General features: G+C 37.2%; 2 protein-coding genes across 3 annotated transcripts in view; both read left to right on the forward strand.

Moving 5' to 3' along the window:
* Positions 1–15,750, forward strand: part of LOC122079288 (kinesin-like protein KIN-14J) — a 21,026-nt gene extending 5,276 nt beyond the window's left edge. For both annotated transcript variants that reach the window (XM_042645640.1, XM_042645641.1), the window contains exons 8-24: positions 432–559; positions 652–735; positions 850–927; positions 1,020–1,112; positions 1,240–1,269; positions 3,560–3,901; positions 3,993–4,074; positions 4,160–4,255; positions 4,339–4,518; positions 8,288–8,394; positions 8,541–8,719; positions 8,826–8,990; positions 9,072–9,325; positions 9,447–9,610; positions 13,553–14,097; positions 15,251–15,354; positions 15,472–15,750. In XM_042645640.1, coding sequence (XP_042501574.1) covers positions 432–559; positions 652–735; positions 850–927; positions 1,020–1,112; positions 1,240–1,269; positions 3,560–3,901; positions 3,993–4,074; positions 4,160–4,255; positions 4,339–4,518; positions 8,288–8,394; positions 8,541–8,719; positions 8,826–8,990; positions 9,072–9,325; positions 9,447–9,610; positions 13,553–14,097; positions 15,251–15,354; positions 15,472–15,539 — 2,699 coding nt within the window. In that variant the 3' untranslated portion in view covers positions 15,540–15,750. The remainder of the gene's footprint in view (positions 1–431; positions 560–651; positions 736–849; positions 928–1,019; positions 1,113–1,239; positions 1,270–3,559; positions 3,902–3,992; positions 4,075–4,159; positions 4,256–4,338; positions 4,519–8,287; positions 8,395–8,540; positions 8,720–8,825; positions 8,991–9,071; positions 9,326–9,446; positions 9,611–13,552; positions 14,098–15,250; positions 15,355–15,471) is intronic.
* A 6,247-nt stretch (positions 15,751–21,997) lies between these two features.
* LOC122078813 (ferric reduction oxidase 8, mitochondrial) lies at positions 21,998–25,559 on the forward strand. The gene is made up of 8 exons (XM_042644954.1): positions 21,998–22,548; positions 22,703–22,796; positions 22,878–23,063; positions 23,161–23,398; positions 23,500–23,827; positions 23,908–24,157; positions 24,398–25,077; positions 25,180–25,559. Exons 1-8 carry the CDS (start codon positions 22,326–22,328, stop codon positions 25,359–25,361), a joined length of 2,181 nt encoding a protein of 726 aa, XP_042500888.1. The 5' UTR covers positions 21,998–22,325; the 3' UTR covers positions 25,362–25,559.
* The last annotated feature ends 1,561 nt before the right edge of the window (positions 25,560–27,120 follow it).

The raw sequence follows: 27,120 nt of genomic DNA on the forward strand, positions 1-27,120 counted from the left end.
AAAAAAAAAAAAAAATCGCGCACACACTTTTGCAGGCCCACACACACATCCACATGGCTTTTTACATGACACCATCATGTGGCACTGAGGGGTACAAGGCATAGGGGCACCACAACGCACAACACTAACCCCTCACACTTACCATGTATTGAACACCTGACCTCTTGGCTCTAATACCACGTTACTACTGCTTATTCCAAAAGCTTGAGCTGTTAAGCAAAGGCAACTCTAATATCTATCAACACACAACATAGACGCTGGTTTATTGTACCACATAATAGTCTGATGCCTAAACGTTTGTATCTATCACTATCTGAGATGCTAGATATGTCATATGTTTTATTTTCTTCAGTTGGATTAGTTCTGAATGCCGTTTTTATTGTTCATTGTTTTGAAGAGTCCATTTTTATTCTCTTGCTTTTCTCGTGTAGAGCCATCGTCTGCATTGATGCATCATGTTGGACATAAGTTCCATGAGGCGTTTCAACTGAAACAAGGACGTTATGCTGATCTTCCTGCTGCTAAGATATCAGAAATGATGAAATCTAATAGTTTAGATGTAAATTCTTGAGCTCAATATACGGCATATTTCAGTTTTCATGTGAAAAATAAAACCTAATCTTCTTCATCCTCCCTCCCCCCTGGGTGCAGAATGCTCCAACTCAGTCACTTCTGGCTGTTGTGAATGGGATTCTAGACGAAAGCATTGAAAGAAAGAATGGAGAAATACCTCATGTATGATAGTAGCACCTAGTGGATGTCATTCTAATACAAGCTTGAATCGATAATTTTATATTTTGATCCAATTGAATGGTTTTCTTAAGGAGTCCCTTTCTTCCCTTTCCACAGCGTGTGGCTTGTCTGTTGAGAAAAGTTGTACAAGAGATAGAGCGACGTATTTCAACTCAAGCGGAGCACTTAAGAACCGTAATATGAATCATATGATTTTAGCAATTATTCTCTTGTGAAGGAACTGCCTGGTTGGTATTGTTAAATTATTTGTTCTTGCAAATCTGCAGCAAAATAATCTCTACAAGGCTCGTGAAGAAAAGTATCAATCAAGAATTAGAGTACTTGAGATTCTTGCCACTGGGACTAGTGAAGAGACCCAGGTACTTGAGTAATTATACTCATATATTTGAATGGATAAGTTATCTTCATACTTATTCCCAGGCATCTCATGGTAGAAATAATGATGTATTCATTCAACTGACGTGAAACTTCACCCTCTTTTTACAGGTTGCTATGAACAAGTTCCAGCAGATAAAGGTCCAGTTCTAGACTTGTAGTATTTGCTCCCTTCTTTTTCTCTGAATACATTTAATTGTAAAGACATATTTATCTGTAATATTTTCTGGTTTTTAGGTAATGGAGAGAGATTTCAATTATTTGTCTTTTAGTTCAATTGTTTTCATGTATTGCAAACCTGCTTGCTCCAAATGAGAGGCAGAAATCTGATAGTTGCGACATCAATTTTCTTGGATTCCTGTGTTTGCGTAATACAATAAACTTCTGCCATAGACCTAACCTTAGGTTGAAATTGGAGATCATTAATGGTCCTAATTTATTGAAAAGCATGCGTGCTTCACTCTCATATGAAAAACGGTCTATACAGAATGCTTTGTGCTAAATGTTTTCAGGACCTAGGGCTAGGGCTGTCATTATTTTATAAAGTAGGGTTTATTGTCTATGAAATATTAAAATTTATTCCATGGAACTTGGTATTATGTGCTTAATTGCGAAATGTTATATGAACTACTTCCAACATTCAGTAAGATATAGAATTCTGACCTGCACCTTGGGGGAAATAGGTTCTGATAATTTCTGCATCTAGGGATAAATAGAAATATAAATATATGGGTTTAAGTTTCCCACAACGCTAGGTTAAAACCCAAACTGCACTCTCCCACCCATATTACCGTAGCATATCCCATATAAAATGTCCTAAATACCCTCTTTTTGACAGATTTCTCGTAATACCCCCCCCAATGCCTGAAACTACACATGGGCGTCAGAGGGAACCCTCCCCCTTATATAGAAATGTAAAGGCCTAACTGGGCTTTGTTATTTTTCTTTCCTATTCCTTTTGGTGATAGATAATGAACAATTTTTGTAGGTAAGGAAGTTAGCTAGGATACAATGCATAAGGTAAAATAAGTAAATAACAACAGAAGGCGAAGGCCTACAACCTATCTATAGGACTACTCGGTAGGGTAGTGTACTAAGTACAAAGAATCTCTGCCTACCCCCTCTGAAGCCAACCCCCAGTTGAAGATTTGTTGGATGCAAACCCTCTCAGGAGGGCTGATGCAAATTAGTCACTTAATGGGCTTATTTTATTGCAAATAAGCTTTGGGTTGGGTTATGTATGTGTTGGACCTTTGATCCCATGGGTTTTCTTTGTAATGGGCCATTTTAATGGGCCTAAAATATGGGTAAAAAGTGGGAAAACGGGATTTAATTCATTAGTTTAGTTAGAGTCCTGTTTTGAGTCTATTTCCTTTATTATTTCAGTTTTCTAGTCAGTTTAGGTTTCTCTGTTAGTGAATGATTAGTTAGTTACCTACTCCAATTGGGGTTCTAGTCTAGTCCTATTTGGTGTCCAACTCCTATTATGTAATGTCTAATCCTACTCGGAGTCTAACTCCTCTAATCCTACTTGGAGTCTTAACTCCTAGTTATGGTATGACTGCTAATCTACCTTCTATATATGGAGGAGCTTATGTACTCTTATTTCTCAGATTTGAATAATGAATGATTGCAGTTAATTGCTTAAACAGCCGTGATAGCTGTGGGTGAGATGCCGGGGCCGAGATAGCCAATCCCACCCACACTTGTCTTGTTTCTTTTCTCTCCTATTCTCTGTTTACTGTTACTGTTAGTGCTTGCTGTTACTGCTTACTGACATTGAAGAATCCTAAGAAAATCACATCTGTTCAGAACTTCAAAAGACAGAACCGACCAACACCCATGGAGGAATTAGGAGAGAGATTGATCTCCTCTTCCTTCACCAATTGTTCCCTGATCTGCCTGGCCTTTTTAGAGGGTGTTCACAGCCCCCCAAGGATCACTCGATCCTCTTCTACATTAAGGGCCTTGGAGTTATAAACTGCTGGGTTAGTTTATTTGTAACCTATTTCTGTATTAAGGGCTTTGGAGGTACCTTCCCTTATTAGGATTAGTTATTTTTGTACTTCAATTACAAGCCCTTATACATGATGGCAATATGTTTGATTTGAGTAAAGTGAATGCTTATGCAAATCCATTTAAACATGGATCCTGAAATTTGCCCATTCTTATGAATTGTTATGACGCACAAGATTTGTATAGCCTAGCTGCAGTAGTTGGGATAAGGCTATGTTTGGTTTAGTTTAGTTTAGTGTTTTTAAAAAAAAAAATTATTTAATGCATGCAAATGAATGAGGTTGACTCCAATATTGTACTAATATATCATACCATGATATGCTTCAAATATGTGGTTGGTTATTTTCCTGTAGTTGTTGCTTAATGCATAATAGTCATCTTTTATTATTGAAAAAATTTGCATTAATCATTGTAGATGGAGAAGACCAAATTGGAGGAGAAGAAGAAACTTGAGGAGCTGGATATGGTTAAATTGGTGAAAGAGAAGGATCATAGTGATCTTGAAATTTTGACACTAAAGCAAGAACTGGAGTTAACAAAACAGAAATATGAACAAAATTGGCTGCAATTGGAAACACAGGCCAAGGGAACTAAACTTGAGTTAGAGGAGAGATTAAAGGAACTTGAGGGCCTTTTAGAAGATTCTATGAAGAAAGCTGAAGAACTTGAGGCATTTTCTGAATCGAAAGCCCAAAGCTGGAATGAAAAAGAGCACAGCTACCAGACTTTTATAAATTTTCAGTTTAAGTCTTTGCGGGTTTTTCTCAACAACTCTGTTCTTATCTTTTATTTTTATTTTAAACTTGCTACTTTTTTATTTTAAATGAATAAACTTGTTGTGCATGCAGGAGTTGAGGGTCACTTCTCAGTCAATCAAGCAAGTGGTGCTAAATACACAAAGAGCTTATTCAGAAGAATTTGGTCGGTTGGGTAAGGATCATTATTCAAATTCACTTAGCATATGGGAATTATGCTGTCATTTCTAATATGTTTATTTTGTGTTTACCTTTCTCAGGGGTAAAGCTTAAAGAGTTAGCTGAGGCGGCAGAAAATTATCATATGGTTCTTGCAGAAAATCGAAAGCTGTATAATGAGGTTCAAGACTTAAAAGGTGCTGATGATTAGGATCTCAAAGCTATATCATTAAACTTTTATCGTTTTGCTCATCTCCTCATTTTTTGTATTCTTGGATAGGAAATATAAGAGTCTATTGTCGGATAAGGCCATTCCTTCCTGGACAAAATGGAAAACAAACGACCATCAATTTTATTGGTGAGAATGGTGAGTTGGATATTGTGAATCCCCTCAAACAAGGAAAAGACAGCCATCGCCTATTCAAGTTTAACAAGGTCTTTAGTCCAACAGCCACACAAGGTTTTCATCTATACCACTAATTTCATTGAATGCTTCATCTTATTTTTTTTTATTATTTATTATAATTTCAACGTTCATTTTCTTTTCCACTGTATACCTGTAGCATGAAACTTATATCCTTTGTGCACATGAATTTATGGTGATGATGAGAAGCTAGTAAAGGTTTCATGCAAGATGAACACCATGTTATTATTTGGAAACACCAAAATACCTCAATATTGAGAAAGGTAGACTACTACAATTCCCTGAAGTTGAGAAATAAGAGTTTCATAGACTTATATGTTTTGGCACTTTAAAGGCTGGTTTTTCACCTTTACATTCACTGGTGTAGCAAAATGAGCTGTTTAGGTCAGGTTCAAAATCAACACAATAATGCATATCTAACCCAAGCTCAAATTTAATGGGTTGACTAGGGCTAGCTTGGTTTACCTGGGCTCAGGGTTGTTTCCCATATTCAGACTTGTAAAAATGAAATTACCGGACTTCGTAAATCTTAAGTGCTGGCATTTGATTTTCTTTGCCGCTTATTTTTCTTGTTACTGTCTGGATTTATTTGACATGAAGATTCTTCTCCACTGTTGTTGCTGATGATTGGTGTGCTTGTGTTGTTATTGCTACCATATATATATACAAACACACACACACACATAGCAGCTTTTTTTTTGGGGGGGGGGGGAAGTGTTAACTACTTTACCGGTAGTTAGCATTCATAGTTAATGTTAAGTTATGTTAGTTGTTGTTATTTACTTATTTACTTAGTCCTTGGCTGTAATTGTAATTTGACTTTTAGTAGGTCTCTTTGGTACATTATAAGTAATGGACCTAAGCCACGGTAGACAATTCTGAAGCCTATCGCGGCACACGGATTTCCCCCTTTCTTCTCCATCTTTTTCTCTCTCTTCTACTTTTTTCCTGCTCTTCTTTTTCTTCACAGGTACTGGTTGTTAAGATTAAGTTCCTTTACAATCCTTAGTAGATTAAATTAATAAACTAAGTAATAGAACAAAAGAATATCTCTGTTCACCATGGACAGAGTAGGGTTTGCCTCCAAAACCTTTGGTAAGAGAATTCTCTATCGTAAGAAACAATAAACCATCCGATTCCATAAGGAAAATAAAGTTTGACACATTCTTTTTATAGACCTTAGATGAATCCTAATTGTAAAGAGAAAAAAAAAAAAAAAAAAAAATAGAAAAAAAAAAAAAAGAGAGAGAGAGAGAGAGAGAAAGAGAGACCTGCGATTGTGGAGCAAAGGGAGTCCCAATCGATTTGATTGGGGCTGCCCTCCTTCATTCATTAAATATAATAGCTATTACAGGTACTACTAGGAATTGGAAAGAACAAAATAGCTATTACAAGTCCTACTGGGAATAGGAAAGAACAAAATAGCTATTACAAGTCCTGCTAGGACTAGGAAAGAACAAAATAGAACAAAATAGGAAACTAATACTAATTGCTAACTTCTAACTATATTCAGTCTTACTACAACTAGGAAAACCCACATTCCTAATAGGACTAGGAATACCCAAACCCACAGTCCTAATAGGATTAGGAAAACCCAAGGAGGAGTCTGCGACTTGCGCTAGACTCCTGCTTTCTCTCGATAGACTTCTAACGCTAATCAAATTCAATCACATTACTATTGATCTACTTAGAAGATTCTATTGAACCTAGAAACTCCCATATAAGAACCCATAGAATGAACTAGCCCTACTCAAATACTTACCGCATAAAGACTCTGAACTAAGCCTTAGGCCCATGATAAGGGCCAACATATACAGACTATTGCAAAACAAAAGGTCAATGCGGCAGACTGCATCAACCAATCTAATGGTTGGGCCCGAACTCTTAAGTACAAGTTATAGCAGATGCTAGACCTGAGAAGTTACTTAGGATTATGTAACTTTGAAGTGGTGAAATAGTTCTTCTCTTAAATAGATCCAAGGATGGTTAACGGCCACAAAAGTTGAGCTTCAAGGTCAGATGAATCATGCCACAGTAAAAGTTGTGGAGATTCAGCTTGGAATCTCTAGCACCTTGGGGTTAGGTTATATTTGCTAAATATGGTGGTAAATAGTTTGGGTTGGATTCAGGGAGAGGAAGAGTGGCTCATGGTGCTGTGTGTGGAGGAATATTCTAAATTTACGCGCGAATTTGCCGGGAAACATTTTATACAAGGTGGGGAATTTTGGGACGACAGATGGTTAGGAGGAAGAAGGTTGATGGACTCAATGTCCAAGGCTGTACATGTTAGCAATTGACAGTGAATTTGTTCTCACCGATTATTTTTAGGTTGAAGATTGGAAGGTGATTTGGGTCCTTCAGAAGGCCTCGGTTGATAGTCGGTTTGAGGAATTTATAATCTATTGGCACATTTTTTTTTTCCAGGTTATTTCTTTGTACTAAGGAGAAAAGGACATAAAAAAAACAGAGAAAGGCAACCGTTACAACCTTCTTTGGGCAGACTAAAAAAAGAAAGAGAGGTCCCTAAATCAAGTAGGCAAACCCTGCAATGCAATTCATGAAATATAGAAAGTAAAGCTTTTGCAATTGGGAAAATGTACTATGGAAGATTAAGTAGCCCAATCACGGGTGTGAGAATAGTATGGGGCCCTTTTAATCTATTGGCACATTGCTGCAGCTATGAAATTCACTGGGAAGTGGAGGCTAGGAGAGATGGGGATGGTTGTCCTCACGCCTCATGGGGATCTTTCAGTTGCTTCTTTATATGATTTTTTGACTACGGAGGTAGATGTTGAAGTGGAGAGGAAGCTTGAGGTCCATACTAGGCTATGTCAAATTAAGTCTGCCAAGAAGGCCAACAATTTGCAACAAAAGGGTGATTTTAGCTAACACGAGCTATTTATGTCAAGTTGAATATATATATATATATATATATAGGGAGTTCAACAAGAAGGATTGTAGCCAAACACAAGGGCTTGTAACAATACATTATGACTAGAATTAAACCCAACAAGGATATTGAGTTTCTGTCTTGAAGTGATGCTAATGCATTGTAGTTGAGTATTATCCCCAAACCATTGGAAACTTTCGGCCCTTAGTCGTAAATGAATTGGCGCAGTAATACACTATCTCTAGTCAGGACAATTATTAATATTATTCATACAGAGAAGCACAGAACTGTGGATACCACAGCCCATTTGTTTTTGAATTGTTATATTGATGATAAGGTATGATTTTACTAATTTGGTGTGTTTAGGGTTGTTGGCAAGTAAAGGCACCGAGAATGTTGTTAAATTCTTAAGTGGACTAAGAGTTCTTCTGGTGAGAAGGAAATATTCTATGCAATCTATTGCTGTATGAAATTTTGTAGGGCTTGTGGAAACAGAAGAACAGAAGGGTTTTTGAAGACCATTCTAAATCTTTGCCTAAAATTTGTGATTATATTGCCAACAACCTGATCAGGGATCTCCGCGGTACCACTCTCACATCTGCCTCTTTCATTTGGCAGCATGCCTCTTGTCTTATAGTTTGATTTTACCTTCTTAGAGGTTTTGGAGATTTCTTGACCTTATCAAATGACCCAACTTCTTATCCTAGTGTGATGAGCGTCAGATATTTTCAAATTGCAATTGCTTTACTGTACGGAGGTTGACCTTTTAGTTTCTTTCTTTAGAGTAAAATCATCTTGATCGGCTAAAAGTATTAAACTGATATTTTAGTAAGATTGCATTTGATTTGTTCTTGCTCTTATTATTTTTGTTTTTCATTTTAACATGCGATCCTTTTGATTGTTCAATGTTGACAGAGGAGGTATTCTTAGACACCCAACCATTGATACGGTCTATTCTTGATGGATACAATGTTTGTATCTTCGCATATGGTCAAACTGGTTCAGGGAAGACTTATACAATGGTATGCATGCTTTAATATCTTTCTTATAAGTTTAGATAGCTGTGGGTTCCCTTTGTCAGAGTAGTCGTATGTTGTTTGGCTGGGTTACTTTACAACATATCTTTTGCTGGTTTCAAGTCTAATGCGGCTAAATTCTATTGTTCCAGACTGGGCCAGATGTAGCTTCCAAGGAGGATTGGGGGGTCAATTACCGAGCTCTAAATGATCTCTTCCATATCTCACAGAGTAGGAGAAATTCATTTATATATGAAGTTGCTGTTCAAATGGTTGAAATATATAATGAGCAAGTGCGTGATTTACTTGCGAGTGATGGCTCCCAGAAAAAATATCCTTCTCTTATTTTAGTCTTTTGTCATTAAAGTATTTTTCTGTAGCTAGTTCTCTCTCTTTTTCTCAATCCAATGATCTTTTGTTTCCTTTGACTTGCACACACTTGGGATTTGGTCTACTACTCAACCAAATGGACTAGCTGTCCCTGATGCAACCATGCATCCTGTCAATTCAACGGGAGATGTCCTGGATCTAATGCAAATAGGACTGATGAATAGGGCTGTTGGTGCCACTGCTCTAAATGAAAGAAGTAGCCGATCCCACAGGTTTTCATTTTTATTTAACGGTATATTTTTAAATTAGCTATTCTTCACAGGGTTGGTGATCATTTTGATTTATATGTGCAGTGTTCTCACTGTTCATGTTCGTGGGATGGACTTGGCCACTAGTGCTACTTTGCGTGGCAATCTTCATTTAGTTGATCTTGCAGGAAGTGAAAGAGTTGATCGCTCTGAGGCAACAGGAGAAAGGCTTCGTGAAGCACAACATATTAATAAATCATTATCTGCCCTTGGAGATGTCATATTTGCCCTAGCTCAAAAGAGCCCTCATGTACCATACAGAAATAGCAAACTTACTCAAGTCCTGCAAAGCTCCTTGGGTAATTGCCTGTTTCCTAGTTTTTGATTGTGATGCATCTTTCAGATTTCTTAAGATGGTATTTCCAGTTTGTTTTTTTCCCCTTTTAAATTCATATTCCTTTTTCATTACCCACACTACAGGTGGTCAGGCAAAGACACTCATGTTTGTACAGCTTAATCCAGATGTAGATTCATATTTTGAGACTATAAGTACGTTGAAGTTCGCCGAGAGAGTATCAGGAGTTGAACTAGGTGCTGCACGAAGTAGCAAGGAGGGCAGGGATGTAAGAGAATTGATGGAGCAGGTCAATTATTTTCCATTTAATAATTTTTAAACTATTCAGTTTCCCCCATTGCTTGATGCATTTTATCTTGTCGTGGCAATTCTAGTTTGGAAAGAAAGAGGTTATGGGATAGTACTCTTTAGAAAACATAAATATGAATTGAAAGTTCATGTTTCAGAGAATGATTAAAATCTCCACAGAAACACTCAATTAATATGGTGATGATCCAAGATTTTCTTACTTTATTTACAGCTAACTTACAGGTCAAAAAACTCGAAAATAATTTTTACTGTCATGTATTCATCAAAAATTGATGAGAGATCTTTTTTTGAGGATGGGTTAGAAGAGCTATTATGCAAAATCCTCATTCTATTGGAGGCTATGGTGAGTAAATTGATATGGCAGATGTGTTTCCTAAAAGGGTTTCTGAAACCATAGTGTTCAGGGACTGCATTTCTAATGTAGAACTAGGTTGAATGATCAACCTAGCCCAGGACACTTTAACCAGAGACAACCAAATCAAGGCACAATGGACTCCACAAACAGATCAGCAAATAGGACTGAGAATAGAAGAAATTAAGCCAACCGATTTCAGATGTTAGGGTTTTCTTAAACTGGATAGAAAACAGGAATTAAGACCTGAAAAAAATAAAGGAACAAGACTTATTTAATAAAATAAACAATACGTAAGATCAGTTGCTAAACATTCAGACCAGCCAACAATAATCGAACCCAAAAATCAGAATAGAATTCTGGGTAAAACTGAGGTCGAGTAGAATGATTTCTAATAATGGACAAACCAGTGGTCTGGTTGGCCTATCATTTGGATCAAACCTCCCTCTATATGGGGCAATACTCAACCAAAATCTGAAGCCATCAGGTGGCTGGTTAGGTCAGGGGAATGATGGATTGTGGAAGAAGAAGCTGAGAAAACCCAGATCAGAAATAGAAAATAATAGCATAAAACTGACCTGTGTATCTGAGTTTGATTGGAACTTCATCTGAAACTTTCGAATGGCTGAAAAACAAGGTAATCAGAATAATAGAAGATAGAAAGAACCTCTCGGGCTTCTCACCACAGAAAGTTGATTGGATCACACACCAATCCCACAGCCCTTTTTTTTTTTTTCTTTTTGGATGAATAAAAAATTCATTTCCAACAAGTAGAGGAAAGAATATACAGAGGGGAAGAGGGGAGGAGGGGATGCAGCTCAAATGGCATGCCCTAAGGGATAGCAGAAAAAACTCAAAAGAGGGGGAACCACCAACCAAAATACAGCCAAATGGGACCTAAGGGGGGTGCACATCAAGGGGAGGGGGATAGGATAGAAAGGGGAAGACCCCAGGAGATGACAATGAGCAGGTTCATTGGGGACTCAATGATCTTACAATGACGGATGCACCAAGTTTGGAGTTTACATCAAAATAGATGGCTTTCCAAATATTCTCGAAGGAGCGAGAGTTGGAAGTCCTTCTACAGAGATAGTGTTCCATCCAAAGATGGTTAATGGTTGCACAGAAGGCCAATTTCCCTGCTGTGTCACAAATGGAAGAACCACCAAAAATCATATCAAACCAGATACATTTTCTACTCAAGGGGAGAATACTTTTGTGGGATAGCTAGCATCTGCTAAGGACCCTTTACCAGACAAAGGAAGAAAAGGGACAAGAGAAAAAGAGATGGATCTTCCACCTTTCCAGCAGAGGCAGCAAGAAGGGGAAATTGGAATATGCCGATAGATGAGGAAAGACTAAATAGGAAGCCAGTTGGAGAGAGTCCGTCAAGCAGTGAAGCTGTGGCGAGGTATATGGCCTTTAAACCAGATTATGTTACGCTAGGAGGCAAGGGAGCCCAATGTACGAATATGGTACCAAGCAGAGGCAGAAATGAACATCCCCGTGGGAGAGGGGAGCCAGTAGAGAAAGCATAGCCTTAATCATGGCACAAGACAAATTCTTGGCAGAGAAAGCAGCAGCAGCAGCTATAACAAATTTGTTCATAAAATCGTGGGCTCTGATGGAGCTCCTTGAATTACATTTATAGCTTAAACAAAGGAACAAGACCATTAATTAGGAAAGTCTCCAAGTAGGAAAGTTTCCTAATTGCTGGTGACTTCTTTACAAAGAAATAAGGGAAAAGAGGAAAGTTATTGCTTGTCTCTTAAGAATAAGACGAACAATATTACAATGACTTATTCATCCAAAAAAAAAAAAATATTACAATGACTTAAATTGGACCAACTTGGTTAAACTAATGAACTGGTCCAAGCCTAAATAAAATTGAAATAAACTAAGTAAGAAACAAACTACCCCATGGGGGGTTGCTTAGTTGGCAAAGACGAACACCTCAAAATTAAGAGGTCATGAGTTCAACTCTCCTTGGGGCCTAACTACTAAAAAAAAAAGAAGAAGAAAGAAACAAACTAGCTAATCCCGTATGCAATCTTAATGGCTCTAGTTTAGGACCATAAAAGTGGCCTATTTACACACAAAACCCCATGGACCGAAGGCCCAACACGTACAACCCAACCCTAGACTTATTAAGCAAACAAAGGCCTAGTTTGGTGATGAATCTCATCAACTCTTCATAGCTTGAAAAAAATTGACCTCGAGTTTTGCAGTGATGAGGGGGAAATAACATGTGAGTTGCAGACTTAACTGTTCCCAAACAGAATTCTGGTTGCTTGTAGATTTTTAGAATGTAGTCTTCAAGGCATGGACCTTTATCTTCAAAGAACCATGATGGCATAATGAACTCTACTTGATCGACTTTTGAATCAAAATCAACCCTAAACGTTGAATACTCTATGCATACAATGCATGCATAGAGTCCTCAACGATACGATGTTTACTGTTGAGGACTTTATGCATACGATGTTTACGGGTTAGGTTGCATACATTATGACCCTCCCCAGACCTTCTAGTGGTGGGAGCCTCGTGCACCGGGTATGCCCTTTTTTATGGAACTTAGGCTAAATTGATTGGTGATATGGTGCTAGTGACTTGGGATATAAAGGAGACTGGTGGGAGAAAGAAAAGAAGACAAAGTGGATGATAAGATTCAAGAATAGAAGAGAATCTTCATATGTATTAACAACAGAAAATTCTAGGAATATCACCTAGAGGTTCTAATAAAAGCTTCAACATCATCAAGGAAGCAGAAGATTTTTAAATTTAGTGCAGAAGTGACTTTATATGAATTTTTATTCATTGACGTTAGGAAATCAAGCAACCTCATATTGGCATAAAAATATGATTTGTAATTGTAGTATGGTCATTTGCAGCAAAGGGCTATTGAGCGCACTGATTGGGAGTGTTATTATGCAGATTAGAGGAGTTAAAAGACCCAGAGGTGGGTGGACTGAACATGACTTGGGAAGAATTGGTGAGAAAATATAATAATGGCTTTGGGTTGATAGCAATCGTCTCTTTGGACAGTTGAACTGTAAAACAGGATCCATGTGGCCAACCCTGTTTAGTTGGAAAAAGGCTTAATTTAGTTGTTTTGCAATGTGTTTGGATTGTTATTCAATGTACATGAAACATACCATGTATCTAGGTTCTCTATTATTCCCCTGTTCTGTGGACCTGGGGTGAAAGAATCTACTACAACTATTGATGATGGTACTGTCGCATCTGCACCATGCAGATATGCATGTTTTGAGCTTCTTTTGGGTGGTGAATCCGTGAATCCACATATATGACTGCACTGTGAATTTGTAGCAGGATGCCTCATGTAATCACATTCACTTGTGACAGGAATACAGGGAAAAAAGTCCTATCATACGTCTTTTTTCATTACCTTTATTTCAAACCAAAAGAAGATATAACACATTCTTTCTGAAATAAAGCAGGACTAATTTTAGCCAGTGGGGATATTGTATGTTTATAGAGTAGTATCTTGTTATTTAGTTTTTGAAACCTCTTTTTGGTGTTATCTTCTGAATCTTGTTGACCTTGCAGGTATCATCACTGAAGGATACAATTGCAAAGAAAGATGAGGAGATAGAGCGGCTGCAAGTGCTGAAAGATCTCAGAACTGTGTCCCCCAGTGTCAATGGTGAGAAGCGGGGCACCAGCTTACTTAGTTGTGGGCCTTCCTCTCCAAGCAGACACTCCCTCAGTGTGGCTGCTGCACAACGAAGTCGAAGACTGTCAGGTGGGAAAGGCTCAGGGCTTGAAAAAGCAGCGTCTGATCCAGACAACTGCTCTGAGCACAGTGATAAGCATTCTGAAGCTGGTTCTCAGCAGTCAATGGATGACTTTCGGCACCATAAGGAGTTTTTCCATCAGTCAAAGCTTGCTGTTGTGGATACAGGACAGAATTTTTCTGCAGATGATGAGCTCCTAGGGTTTGGGGATGCAGATTCTGAGGAGAGATTAAGTGACATATCTGATGGTGGCCTGTCCATGGGAACAGAAACTGATGGTTCAATAGCAAGTGTTGTTGAGTTCACTCTTTTCCCTGAAGGTGCAAAACCAGCAAAACCAGCTGTGGGCATGGAGAAGTGAGTACTCCCCCTCCCTCTTTTCTCCCCCTTTAAGTCTTTCAGTCTTTGGTTGCCTACCAGGCAACCATCTTGGCATCTTCCAGAAAAAGTAAAATGCTGAATACCCTCCCTCTATAACACTGTCGTCAGATACCGGAGGAAAAGTGCTACCATTCATACTGTCTGTAATGTTAGTGGTTGGCAAAGATCAACCGTAATTACCCATAATGATGTCACCAAAACTGTATCATGTTTCTACTCTTGATAGAATTAGCATGTATATTTGCAATGTGAGGAAATGCTTATGACCACTTCAAGAAAATTTATCTTTTCTTTTTCCTCGTCATTTTCTTCCATATGAGGTGGTTTTCTTTTTCCTTGTCTTTAATTGTAGCGAGGTAACTGCATTATCTTAGTAGTATGGCTCTTCAACTCTAGTTGCACTTCTTTTATTCTGTTTCTAAATGTGATTTAGCCGTGCAACTTTCTCACCTAGTTGCATTCTTGCTTTCCCTGCATGGCATGCCCCAAGGGGACAAGGCTATGCTTAATGACCACTGCTCATCATGCTTTTACCTTTTATGTTTTACAATGAGCAAAATGCAATGGCAGCTGTGCTTATAGAATTGATCTATGTTGAAATCCATCATTGTATCTTATTATCTTTCAAGTTTCAAGTGGATGGGGTAATGGATTATAGTGTCACCAGGTGGATTTGTAATCTCAAATCTTGTCAGTGTAGTCCCCTTCCCTCTCTCCCTTTTTTTTTTTGTAATCTTGCTATTGCAATATTTGGTATCAGTCTTACAAAAAAAGAATAGTAAGCACTATAATGATAAAAAATGCAGAAACTGATATAATCCTCACACTTCTTGATATGTGATTTGGGTAAGCTTATTATCTCCTTGAAACAGGGAGCTGTAGTGCTGCTTGAAGAGGCCAGTCTCCTTGTCCCTTTTTAGTGAGTAGAAAACTATTAGAACTGTCTTGACTAGGAACAGGAGTAATATGAAATTGGTTCCATCTATAGAAACATTCTGACAAAATCCTTGTTACCTGATGATACTTCTGTTTTGCAAGCTTGGTTGTGATAATAAATGGTTCTATACTATCAAATTAGATGTGAAATTTGATTCTATTTTGCTGAAAATTTGTGAACTCCTACTTGCAGGTCAAAACCAGCCCCATCCAAACTTCCTAAACCTCTACCAAAGCAGGTTCAAACAGGGTCGGTTCGGCGGTCCTCATCAAAGGAAACTTTGAAGGTTCTAACAAGTATGTATAATAGATTCTTCAGTACTGAGAACTTCACTACCAATACTTTGGATTTTTGCTTTTTGGGCATATAACCATGCATGCCTCATCTTTGGTTACTGGTGAATGCCCTGGCAGGTTCCAAAAAGGTCCCCCCCACAAGCGGCAGCTCTTCCACGGTTAAGCCAGTTAAACGATGGCAGTAAGGTTAGAAGGCAATTTGACAAGAAAATATTTCTTGTCCACATGAATTTGAACCGATTTTGCAGCCCCATGTAGCTTGTATTTACTTGAGGTTCCTCACCTCTCATTTTTATTTATTGCCTGCCATGTTTGTTTTGTTACAATGTAGGCATCCATGTATCTGTGTAGGCTAAATGCCTGCAATCAGTGTGTAATATATTGTTTCTTCTCCCTCGTCTTTTGTCTAGGCTTCAGATGTTTCACTTATGCGTTTGTATATTGTTTCTTCATAGCAAATTCCGCTTTTATAGGGTTTCAAAAACCTGAGACCCAAGAACAGAAAACCCATTTTGTTCTCCTCCAATTACATTGTTACAAATCCCCATTGAACCATTAAGTCTAAATTGAACTTTGTCGCTGGACTCAGATGACACTCCTTCATGAAGGTATGAGCCGGGTTACATAAAAATGCAGTGGGAAGGATCACTGGATAGCCTTGGAGGATAGAAATCCCAGTAGAACAAGGGGGATCACCAGATGATAGAGAGAGTTGCAGAGAGATCTCGGGGACACCGATATTGCAGAAGAACAGAAAACCCTTCCCCTAAACCCTAAAATGGACGGTCCAGATGAGGAATCTTTTGATGGGACCTTTTGATTTATTTGTTTATTCTGTTGTCTTGATGTCATTGTCCTGTAGGTGGTCTCCAAAGAATCTTCCTTTTTCAGAGACTGATTTTGCCGACTCTGCATTATGCTTTGACTCACCAAATGGAAACCCAATCGCAATCAAGCTAAGCCTAGATTAGTTGCCCTCGTTCCTTTATTAGGCTTTGGCTTCAGCTATCATCTATTATTGGTTACCATTACTGTCATGTACCCTTCTCGACCTGGGTTCCATGCTTGCGTTTATTAGTAAGTTGCTATGCACACGCCTCAAAGGTTTAAAGTTTAAAGTTTAAGGTTTAAGGTTTAAGGTTTAAGGTTTAAGGACTATTCCATTTCCCCTGGATGACCAATGATCTAATGATCTCAACCCGTAAAAATGGCTTTAGATCCTGCGACGATTCTTTTTAACCTTATCTTTCCTCAAGCTACCTCCATCATCAGTTGTGGTGTGGGTGATCTTTCTGGGTCAAAGATAAATAATGAGCCTGGATGTCAATGGTTAGTTAGTTGACATGTGAGATATGACAGGATTCCAAGCTACTGCTCTGCGTCTGGCGTGCCCTGATGCCCCATGATTGCATTTTTTGACCTTTTTTTTTTTCTTCAATGGTACCACATCCGTAGAGTGTATGATCCACTCAGTGATACCCTGTGGATTGATGATGTTATAATTCAGATTATTGGATATTTAAAGAATGATTTGGATTAATAATTTGTTAAATTTTATACTTAAAATTCAATAATATATCCTTCTGTTTATTGTGATGTAATTACTAAGCAAGCATAACTAGATTTTTGAAATTTATTTATTTATTTTTAAATTAAAAGTTTTATTTTCTTACTTAACCAACTCTAATTAGGTTGAAACTTAGATGTCTAAACGATTCTAGATATCGGTGGGATATAATTGTATCGGTTGATATATATCCTACTACCAATACAATATTAATACATATTGGATCAATCTGTATCGGTATTGGTTGAAACTAGTGTCAATAAATTCATTTATTATACCCAAACGTGTAATTGCGTAGATTTAAATTTCTCTAAATCCTCAATCTCGTTCTGAGAAACTGGACAAAACTGGAGTATTTGGCAGTGGCCTTGAGTTTACAGCATCTTCTCCGGCCAACGCTGACGGTCATTGACCATTCCGCCATTAGTAACTTTTCTCTCTCTCTCTCTCTCTCTCTCTCTTTTGTTGCAAATAAAAATGGGTATATTTAGGTTTTTAGATTAATCCCGTGGATCCATACTGACCTTACAACGTATAAATAGTCATACCGATGTGCCCGTAATAGCTTTAGGAAAAAAACTATGATGAATTCTGAAATTTGATTGAATCTGTGTAGACAAGACGGGAGACAGTAACTAAGTTAACCCCTGGGGTAAAGTCGAGTTGGCAAACGTATGGTTTTGAGTTCAACTCTTTTTACTTCCTTGAGGCTATTCATATAAAATATTTAATATTCTTCTCTACTTTCATCGAAAATTGAATTTAATCTTGATATAACCTATCTAAGCGAAAAATGTTTTGCTCGCTATGAAATGAAGAGAGAATAACAAAGAGAAGTGATAAGTGACCAAAATTTTTCTGTTTTTATTTATTTATTTAAATTTTAAATTAGGAAACTTATTTGAAATTCTCCCATTGACTGATGTGGCACTCACTCTCATCCACGTGTTCTAGATTTTTGTTTTTTTGTTTTTGTTTATTAGAGAGGGCATATGGTCAACACGTGACCTCCATGTGTTGACATACGATGATATGTGTCACTCACACGCAAGGCGACCCCGCATAGAACCTGACCAAAGATTCAGATCCGGTTCGAATCTTTTGTTTACAACCCAATCTGGTCAAGGGCAATATAGTTTTTCACCGTAGGAAAGACAACTTAATAAAACTATCAAGTCAGCCACATTTTTTTGTCGGCATTAGATTAGAATCATTATATCTTGGCCATGAATTGTTAAGCATATGTTGTTAAGTGTGATACTGTGATATACAGTATCAGTACAGTTGAATACAGTCCAAAATATTATTGTATAAATTTAATAAATACAGTGGATTCCAAAATACATAACCATTGAAACAATATTTCTGATAATAATTACAAGTTATTTACTTTCATTTAATGTTATCTATATTTGTACATGTATATATTATATATACTGTACCCATCGCCTATTAGTATACGGTTTTGATGTACGTTGACTCAGTATCAAGGGCTAATATCTATTGGTCATAATCTAATGGTTCATATTAAAAGTGGTCGAGTATATATTCGTTCACAGTGTGGTTTAGGAAAATTTTGTCCTAACTTATACGAGTTCTTAAAAGCTTCATTCTAAAAGAGCTTGTTCTTCTCATTTTGCTTCCTTCCAACATCCTCTTACTCTTTTTTTGGAGTTAATCTTAATTAATATTAGATGTAGAAATTTAGAATAATGAGAAATGATTTCAAATTGTAAAGTCAGATTAGATTTAAGTGTTCATGAAAGCATGTGAGGTTAGAATTTAGTTGCAAACAATAAGTTTTAGATCATTTTTTTTTCATACAAAAAAAAAAAATATATATATATATATATATATTAGCTTAATATCAGAACAAATCTGTATTTTTGCTCCCCCATTTTAATACAAAACAACCATATTAAACATACACTTTATCATTACCGTGTATGTTTTATTGTGCCAGATTTTTGAACAGTATTGTTGTTGTACAGTTCATTTTATTGATGTACATATTTATTCTAGTATTATTATTGTTCCCAAACTAACTATGGTCGAGACTAATACGAACAGTAATGCCTATACCCTTGGTGGGCATGGAGCATTGGGTCTTCCTCTTCAAAGAATTTCAATACTCGTCTAACTATTTGACATTGGACGATTTTTTTCTTAGAGAGGTTTCCAAATGGCATTAGGAGGGTGTTGGGGAACAGGACAAGGGTATTATCGAACTATACCGTAAGAAAGTAGACATTGATAGCCATTGATGATTGTACTTTTCCGACATCTTAGGTGTGAAAACTTTATCCCCCTTTTCTTTTTACTAAAAACTTACATAATCCTCTGGATTTTGTAAAGCTAAATCAATTAACAGTTAGTGTAATATTTTCTTTGATTTTGCTAATCATTTGAAGGCTTAACTAAATAACCATATTCCTTTAGTGTGGATTGAGGTCAACTAAAGGCTAAAAAGCCATCACCCAAAAGCCAAAACCGAATTTGGGAAATGAAGTCATTTTGGTGTGACAAAAAAGGAAATGGGATTACTTTATTTCTAACGAAATGCCTTCTGATGAATTTTCACCGTACACATCTTCCTTTATCTTCGGTACACATCTTCCTTTAGGTGATGAGAAATAAAAAATATAGAAAAAAATGGTTTTATGGTGGCTACCATTTCCCATCAATAAATTAACAGATACCATTGAGAGTGCGGTAGCTTTGCAAGTGGTTTTGCCAAAATTGTTATCCAGTAGCCTATGCACTATGGCTCTTTTACTTTCTAAGATTGCCAATAATAATTTATCTTCCCCATGGCCCGCAGTTTTAATGTCATCTATGGCTCTGTTTGGTTGTAAGGAAAATAAAAAAGAAAGAAATATTTGTATTTTTTATAAAATATATTTTACTTTTTGAAAAATATTTGAATTTCTTTTATAACTAAACACCAAAAATGATTTTTCTTAATTATTTTATAAAGTATCAAATTTTGTATTTTCTAAGGGTATTTGTAACTTACCACTCCTTCATGGTAGAAAGATGGATCCTACATATGATCCTCGAGAAAATTTGAAGAATTTAATTGATTTTACTAAAAATGCGCAATCCCAGGCATGGCACGGTGATCATTGCATACCCATGTGTCTGTGGTGCAAAGACTTCTCACAGACAGAAAACTTTGTCCTATAAATGTAATAGTATAATTGTGAAGGTTTATTCTCAACTTGCTTTGCTTTGCTTTGCTTTGGTGATTAGGACTTTAGGATTTTGAGACTCCTTTCTCTTCATTTAATGGTTAGGAAGTTTAATCAATTTCTTCCCTTCAATAGTTGAAAATTCAAATTTAAGGGCTATGACAAAAAAAAGTCCACTTTGAAGGTTAGCACTTGGACTAGATAACCAAAGCTTACTCATTTTGATCAATCCTTCTCTACCAACCTTTTCTCTTGCTAATGAAATGAAATGTCATACTTCTATTCGCTCTTATTAGCACAAGTGTCTGTAGTAGTTGGTATTTCTTTTCCTTCTTTAAATAAAAGACCGAGTTTTCCTTCAATCAAATCCCTTGATTGAGACCTTCAAATGGTTTTGAAAGGTTATTGTGTAACAGTGAAGAGTAATTTTGATCATTTGTAAATAGGGGGCAAACATTGAGATCGATTAATGACTATCATTTTTCTTCACACGATATGAAGGAAAACTTTCCATTTAAAAAACTAACTCATCAATCATAGGTAGATGATTTCCATGCCACCATTGTAGGAAGAGGAGAATCTCCCATGCCACATTAGTGACGGTGTGAAAAAAATAGTATCATTCACATAGAACCAGTTGGGTTTAGGCCATATTGGTCCAGCTCCATGTGGAGTTGGTGTTTGGCCGAGGTGGGTTCAAACACAAGTCAAGTCAAATCAAGTGGTGAGTTGGCATTCACTATGTTTCTCTTAGTAGATTGTAGAATCCAAAAAGTCACTTGGAAAAGTGTATAGTAGAAGTTTCTTCCAAGAGTAGAACGCAAGAGAGAGAATAAATGGGATTTCTCTACCAATTAGAGAATTCAAAATTGTCAAGGTTTGAGAGAAGGAGGCTTTTGCTTGCTTGAAGCTAAAGAAGAAAGTCTTCTTGGAGCTCTTAAAGAAGTAGTGCAGAATTTTTCCTGCGAGAGGTTCTCTCATATTTGGATAATTTCTGGAGGTCATTTTGCAACATCTTACCCTTTTATTTCAACCAGTTGATTGAAGCTACAGTTTGTGCTTTTAATTGGGTTCTCCAAACTTTGGGAGAAATTTTTTGGTGGCTTCTTATTAGTGTAAGAGGTAACCTTGTAAATCTTCAGATGCTTGTTATTTTTTTCTCAATCTTATGATTGTCTCACGTTTTCGACATAAACTTAAGAGGTGAAAATTTGTAATCCTTTTATTTAACTTTTAATGGACCGTTTTTGAAAAAGTTTTTCCCGGTGGTTTTTCCTTTTACATTGAAAGGTTTTTTACGTTAAAAATCTTGTGTGTATTTTTGCTTGTGTTTGTTTTGTTTTGGCTCTATCTACTTTATTTTATTATTTATTTATTTATTTATTCACACAAGTGAGAAGGTTATTCCGCATCTCCTCCCAATGGGACCCACATAATAAAAGAAATGAAAAAAAAAAAAAAACAATAAAAATAAACACTTGAGTGGACATACAGTACACTGAGACGGATACTTTTTCCCCAAGTCTAACTACAGGTTTCATGGTGGCTGATACCACTTGATCCTTCTTTGTTGTCTTAAAGCAGTGGAGACATTAGCTAAGTAGGGAAGCAACTGAAGGCAGGACAATTCACAAAAAAAAAAAAAAATCTTTTCCGTTCCACGGATCATTAAAATCACCTTTGGCAATTTAAAATAAGAAATATGTTGTCATCATAGTTATAAATATCTGTATTGGATCTGTATCTGTTTTACCCCAATTTTTTTTTTTTTTTTGGTGGTGTTGGTTTGTGGGGGGGGGGGGGGGGACAGATTTGTTCTTAATAAGAACATTCCATCAATATGGGATTGGATAGATATCAGTATTGGGCACAGCTGATGCCACCATGGTTATCATCCTTCATTTGAACCTCTCAAACAAAGATTCCCATTTCTTGATTGATCAATGGAATTGTAGCCCAGCAAAAAAGATTAAAATGGAGAGCATCACGCTATCACATCAACCATCTCAATTTCAATAATAACAATTTCAAAGTAATTCCTAGTACCCCTTACAGGAAAACTAAGTGGAAAACACACTACTGTTAGATATCTTGGAATCTAATAGGAATGGAGACTTGACCTTCCAGTGCTTAGTGCTTAGTGCTTAGCGCTTAGTTGCATCTCTCTCTGTCTCTGTCTCTGTCTCATATGTTTCAAAGTTCTATATATACTCATGAAGAGAAGCTTTTTCTCTGCAGTGGATATATGCCTCTGGAAAAAGTGTGAGGAAACAAACAAGGCAATGACTTCCACAATTATGTTGGTTCTCAAGGCTCTAATGATCTTGATATTTGCTACTTGGGTTTGTGTTTGGCTTCTCAAGCCCACAGAAACATGGTCGAAATCATGGCACACAGCTGAAGAGAGTGTGAGGACTACATTCTTTGGATACAATGGTAATCACTTTCTAATGTATCTACTTCACTTTCTGTTTTCATCTAGATGTATTCCTTCATAAACCCAAATTCTTTCCTTCTTCAACCCAAAGATTTTGTTTTTATTGATTCATTCATGGAGCTTCTCTTACACCACACCACCTTCCAACTGCAGGTCTTAATTTTCTGGTTTACTCAGTTCCCCTTATAGTGGTTGCTATAATTGGATTTGTTCACATACACTTGAAAGATGGAGAGCCAAGAAGCAGGTAGAGATAAATTCTGTATCCACTACTTTATTGTCACTTCAACTGTGTTTCTAATGCAATTTGACTTGATTTCATTGGCAGACGGATGAGGTTCTCGATCACCACTCTCTCTAATCCAGTCATCGTTCACAGCCCGGTCGGTACTGTATCAGGAGGCGAGCTATTGGTCGGAGCCCTCTTCTTTCTATTTCTAGCTTGGACATTCTATGCTCACATCTCCAATGACTTCAAGAAGATGGAGCCTGTGAAATCAATGAAATTGAATTTGTGGGTACTCAACAATAACTACTACTTATGTGAGCATATAGAGTTGATTGAAGATTACAGAGTATAACCAACAAGTGATGCTTTGCTCATATTTCAGATGGCAATTCAAGCTCATGAAGATAGGGACTAGATTTGGTTTGCTAGCAGAAGCTTGCTTGGCACTGCTCCTTCTGCCCATCTTAAGGGGGATGGCCTTATTTCGGCTTCTGGGTCTTCAATTTGAAGCTTCAGTAAGATACCATGTCTGGCTTGGGACATCAATGATATTTTTCTCCACATTGCATGGCTTAAGCATGTTATTTGTATGGGGTGTTAAGAACCGCATACTCGACGAGGTAAAACCCAAGATTTTTTTTCCTTTTTTCCTCTTTGATTACCATTCTATGTACTTTCCAGTGGAAAGAAATCATTATTTGAATCCATGTTTCAACAACAGGCAGGACTATGGCAGAGAACAGGGAGGATTTACCTTGCTGGAGAGATTGCTCTGGTAACAGGGTTAGTCATCTGGATCACATCACTTCCACAAGTGAGGAGGAGACAGTTTGAGCTTTTCTATTACACCCACCATTTATATGTTATATTCTTCATATACTTCTTGTTTCATGTCGGAGACCGGCATTTTTACATGGTTTTTGGTGGGATTCTGCTCTTTGCCCTGGACAAGCTCCTACGTATTATACAATCAAGAGTAGAAACCTGTGTTCTATCTGCACGCATCTTCCCTTGTCATGTCTTAGAGCTTATTCTCCGAAAACCACTTGGTAAGTATGAAATTCCTAGTTCAATAGACATTAAGGAAAGAAAATTGTACTTGTAGTTCACTGTAAAAGCCTTTTTGCAGGATTGAAATATAATCCAACTAGTGTAATCTTCATGAAGGTTCCTAGTATATCAAAGTTTCAATGGCATCCCTTCAGTGTGACTTCCAGCTCAAATGTAGATAAGGATACAATATCTGTGATGATCAGATGTGATGGAGAGTGGACAAGCTCCCTCTATAATATGATCACAGGTGATGCTGACCAGTCGAAGTGCATTCCAGTTGCAGTTGAAGGTCCTTATGGACCTGCTGATTCAAACAATTTCCTAAGGTGGGTAATGTGATGAAATTTGTAACTAACATGAAAAGTAATGATCCCAAGATCCAAACCTCTTGATGAACATTGTCCTCAACATTGATGCGAAAGCTTTGTTTTGTGCTTTCCCACTCTATAAGCTAAAGTTAGTAAACATTTGGTTTCCTTTCATTGGATTCTATTTTATAACAAGTTACCAATTCCTTTACAATCTGATATGTAGTACTAATAAATACTGTATCTCTGTGGTTTCAGATATGACAGCTTAATTCTGGTAGCAGGAGGCATTGGGATAACTCCATTCATAAGCATTTTACAGGAAATTCTATACATCCATGGGAGCAAAAAGAACAGTTTTCCATCAAATATACAACTGATATGCGTCGTAAAGAAGTCCCAAGACATCAGCTTGTTGAACCCAGTTTGGCCAATACTTCTGAACCAAAACCATGAGCAAGTAAATCCTATAAAAATCAAAGTCTTTGTTACCCAAGAACAGAGATCTAGTAACACTATGGGAGAACTAGTGAATGAGTTTTCTCAAGTGCACACAGTAGATTTCAATACAAAGTTTTCAAGTTCTACAATGCCTGAACCTGAAAATTTGCTTTGGATGGCAACCATAGTTGGGTTTTCCTCCATCGTTTTCCTTATAATGTTAGGGTGCCTTAACCGTACCATTCTTCACAATGAAGATAAAGCATCTGAAAAGAAGAACCCCACCTGGGTTACTGATCTTCTTCTAATATGTTCATTTGCCATTTCTATAACATGTGCCACATTGGCCACAGTCATTATGAGATGGAGGAAAATGAAGAATGAGATTCCAGAGAATCCATCAAAACAAGCTAAAGAGGTTGAACTTTCTTGGTTGGAAGCAAGGGGTGATCTTGAACAACATGAGATCCATTATGGCCAGAGGCCTAACCTTGAAGGTACTAAAGTATTATTATTATTACTTTTTAAATCTCCACTGCTTTCTGAACAAGCACTGCAGTCTATGAACATTGAATTCTGTCTGTGACTGAAATGGACAGATATAATTTCAAAGTTTCCAATCCAATCTGGAGGATCTGATGTAGGAGTTATAGTTTGTGGACCAGAATCCATGAAAGAGTCAGTGGCCTCATTTTGCCGGCAGAACTCCCAAAGCCTGAAGAGAAGTGCCAACAAAAGGAAGCCCAACTTCAGTTTCCACACATTAAACTTTGCACTATAGTTTTCTGCAAGGATTCCTGCACAACTGCCATATGCTTCCACACAGACCAGGGAGCCAAGTTATCTATCATTGCTCTCTTAATGTTGTATGATCGTATTGCCTCTGTTTCTGTTAATAGTTATTGGTTGCAGAATCTGTGTGTGTGTGTAACAATAACATACTAGTTTTCCTTAATAGAGTAGAAGACCCCTCTCTCTCTCTCTGTGCCTTTTTTTTTGGTCGGATCTATTCATTAGAAAGAATTGATTCGACACAGTTCTTTTGCATCCATAGGTGCTATATTGAATTTGAATCAGATTTGGGATCAATCTATATGATTGACTGCCTCATATTGCTAGAAAATACCACTCTTTTTTGTTTTAGACCTTCCAAATCAATTCGTGCAAGAGATTCGGGCTCATTTTTTTCTGATCCTTTCGATAAAAAGATTCATTCTTTCATAAAAATAGGAGGTAGAAACCAATAAAGATTTCTTTTTTGATTCATCCCTGAAGTTGAGTACCTCATTCAAGAATTTTTTTTGGATCCAATCTGTAAGAATCAATAGAAAAGACAAACATATATAGTAGTTTTGCTTAATAGAGTAGGAGTCCTCTCTCTTTCTCTCTCTGTAATATACTTTACATTGTCAGGAAGTCTTTACTAACCAGAACCAGAGGAAGGAACATGTTCTGTGGTTTTGGCTTTGCAAAATCCATTCACTCTTCTAGTTCTAAGAACAGCTGCTAACTTTCTAACACTTCTTGGGCTGGGCCTCAGTGCCTGGGTCCATTCTGAATCATTTTCGTAATACATTGGGTTCCTACAAATAGATAAGTAATGGGTCCATATCAAAACAACTTGTTCCAACCTCTAAGAGTAGTCATCTTGTTCCCCTTGGGAGCTTCAATGTCTGATTAAGGCTGTGTTTGGTATTTATCCTTGGAATAGATTATGGGTTTAGAATGCATTTTGAAATCATTAACTTTCCATGACAAGATGAGATGAAAGAGCAGCTCTAAGAGTTTTAAGTGACCGAGAAACTTCAAATATGTATTAATTCACTGCTTCACACACACAGACCATGACAACTTATCCAAGCAGAGTTGACAGAACAGAATTGAATACAACTTTAACCATTCGCTACTCTCCATAAGAACATATAGTCCTAAATATCAATAACGCTTCCTTCAACAATGGCTCTGTTTCTGGCTTTCCATATTTGAACCCCAGGGACCAGCACGACTTTTCTATTCTCTGGTGAGAATTGAGATAAAGATTTCAATGTTCAATTTGACAACATGGTTGGCCACGTTAAAGTGAGAATGGATCAGGTTCTTGTATGAGAATTCTCGTATAGGACTGATCAAAACCCTTAGAATCCATCCAGTTTGGATAAGACCATACGAGAATGGTTCCTGTATGAGAACCTGATCCACACTCTGTTAAAATAGCTGTTTAGTGGGTTAATTACTTTAGTATGTCCAAAATAGGGATTGTCAGACAATGGCCAATCAGACAAATTGAGCTCCTGATAGCATTGGGATGAGCTGTTATATCTCAGCCCAACTTTGGACTGGGCTGGGCTGAGCCTGGGTTGAGCTAAGGGATTGGGCGGGGTTTTACACCCCTGATAGTCATACAATTTGCAACTTTGTATCGTCGCAAACAAGAACATAGGGGTCTTATGACTGTTATTCACAACCTCCCTCCCCCCACCCAACAACAATAAAAAAAAAAAAAGGTGGGAGCTAAATATATATATATATATATATATATT

This window comes from Macadamia integrifolia, chromosome 5 (genome assembly GCF_013358625.1).
Source record: "Macadamia integrifolia cultivar HAES 741 chromosome 5, SCU_Mint_v3, whole genome shotgun sequence".
Taxonomy (NCBI): Eukaryota; Viridiplantae; Streptophyta; class Magnoliopsida; order Proteales; family Proteaceae; genus Macadamia; species Macadamia integrifolia.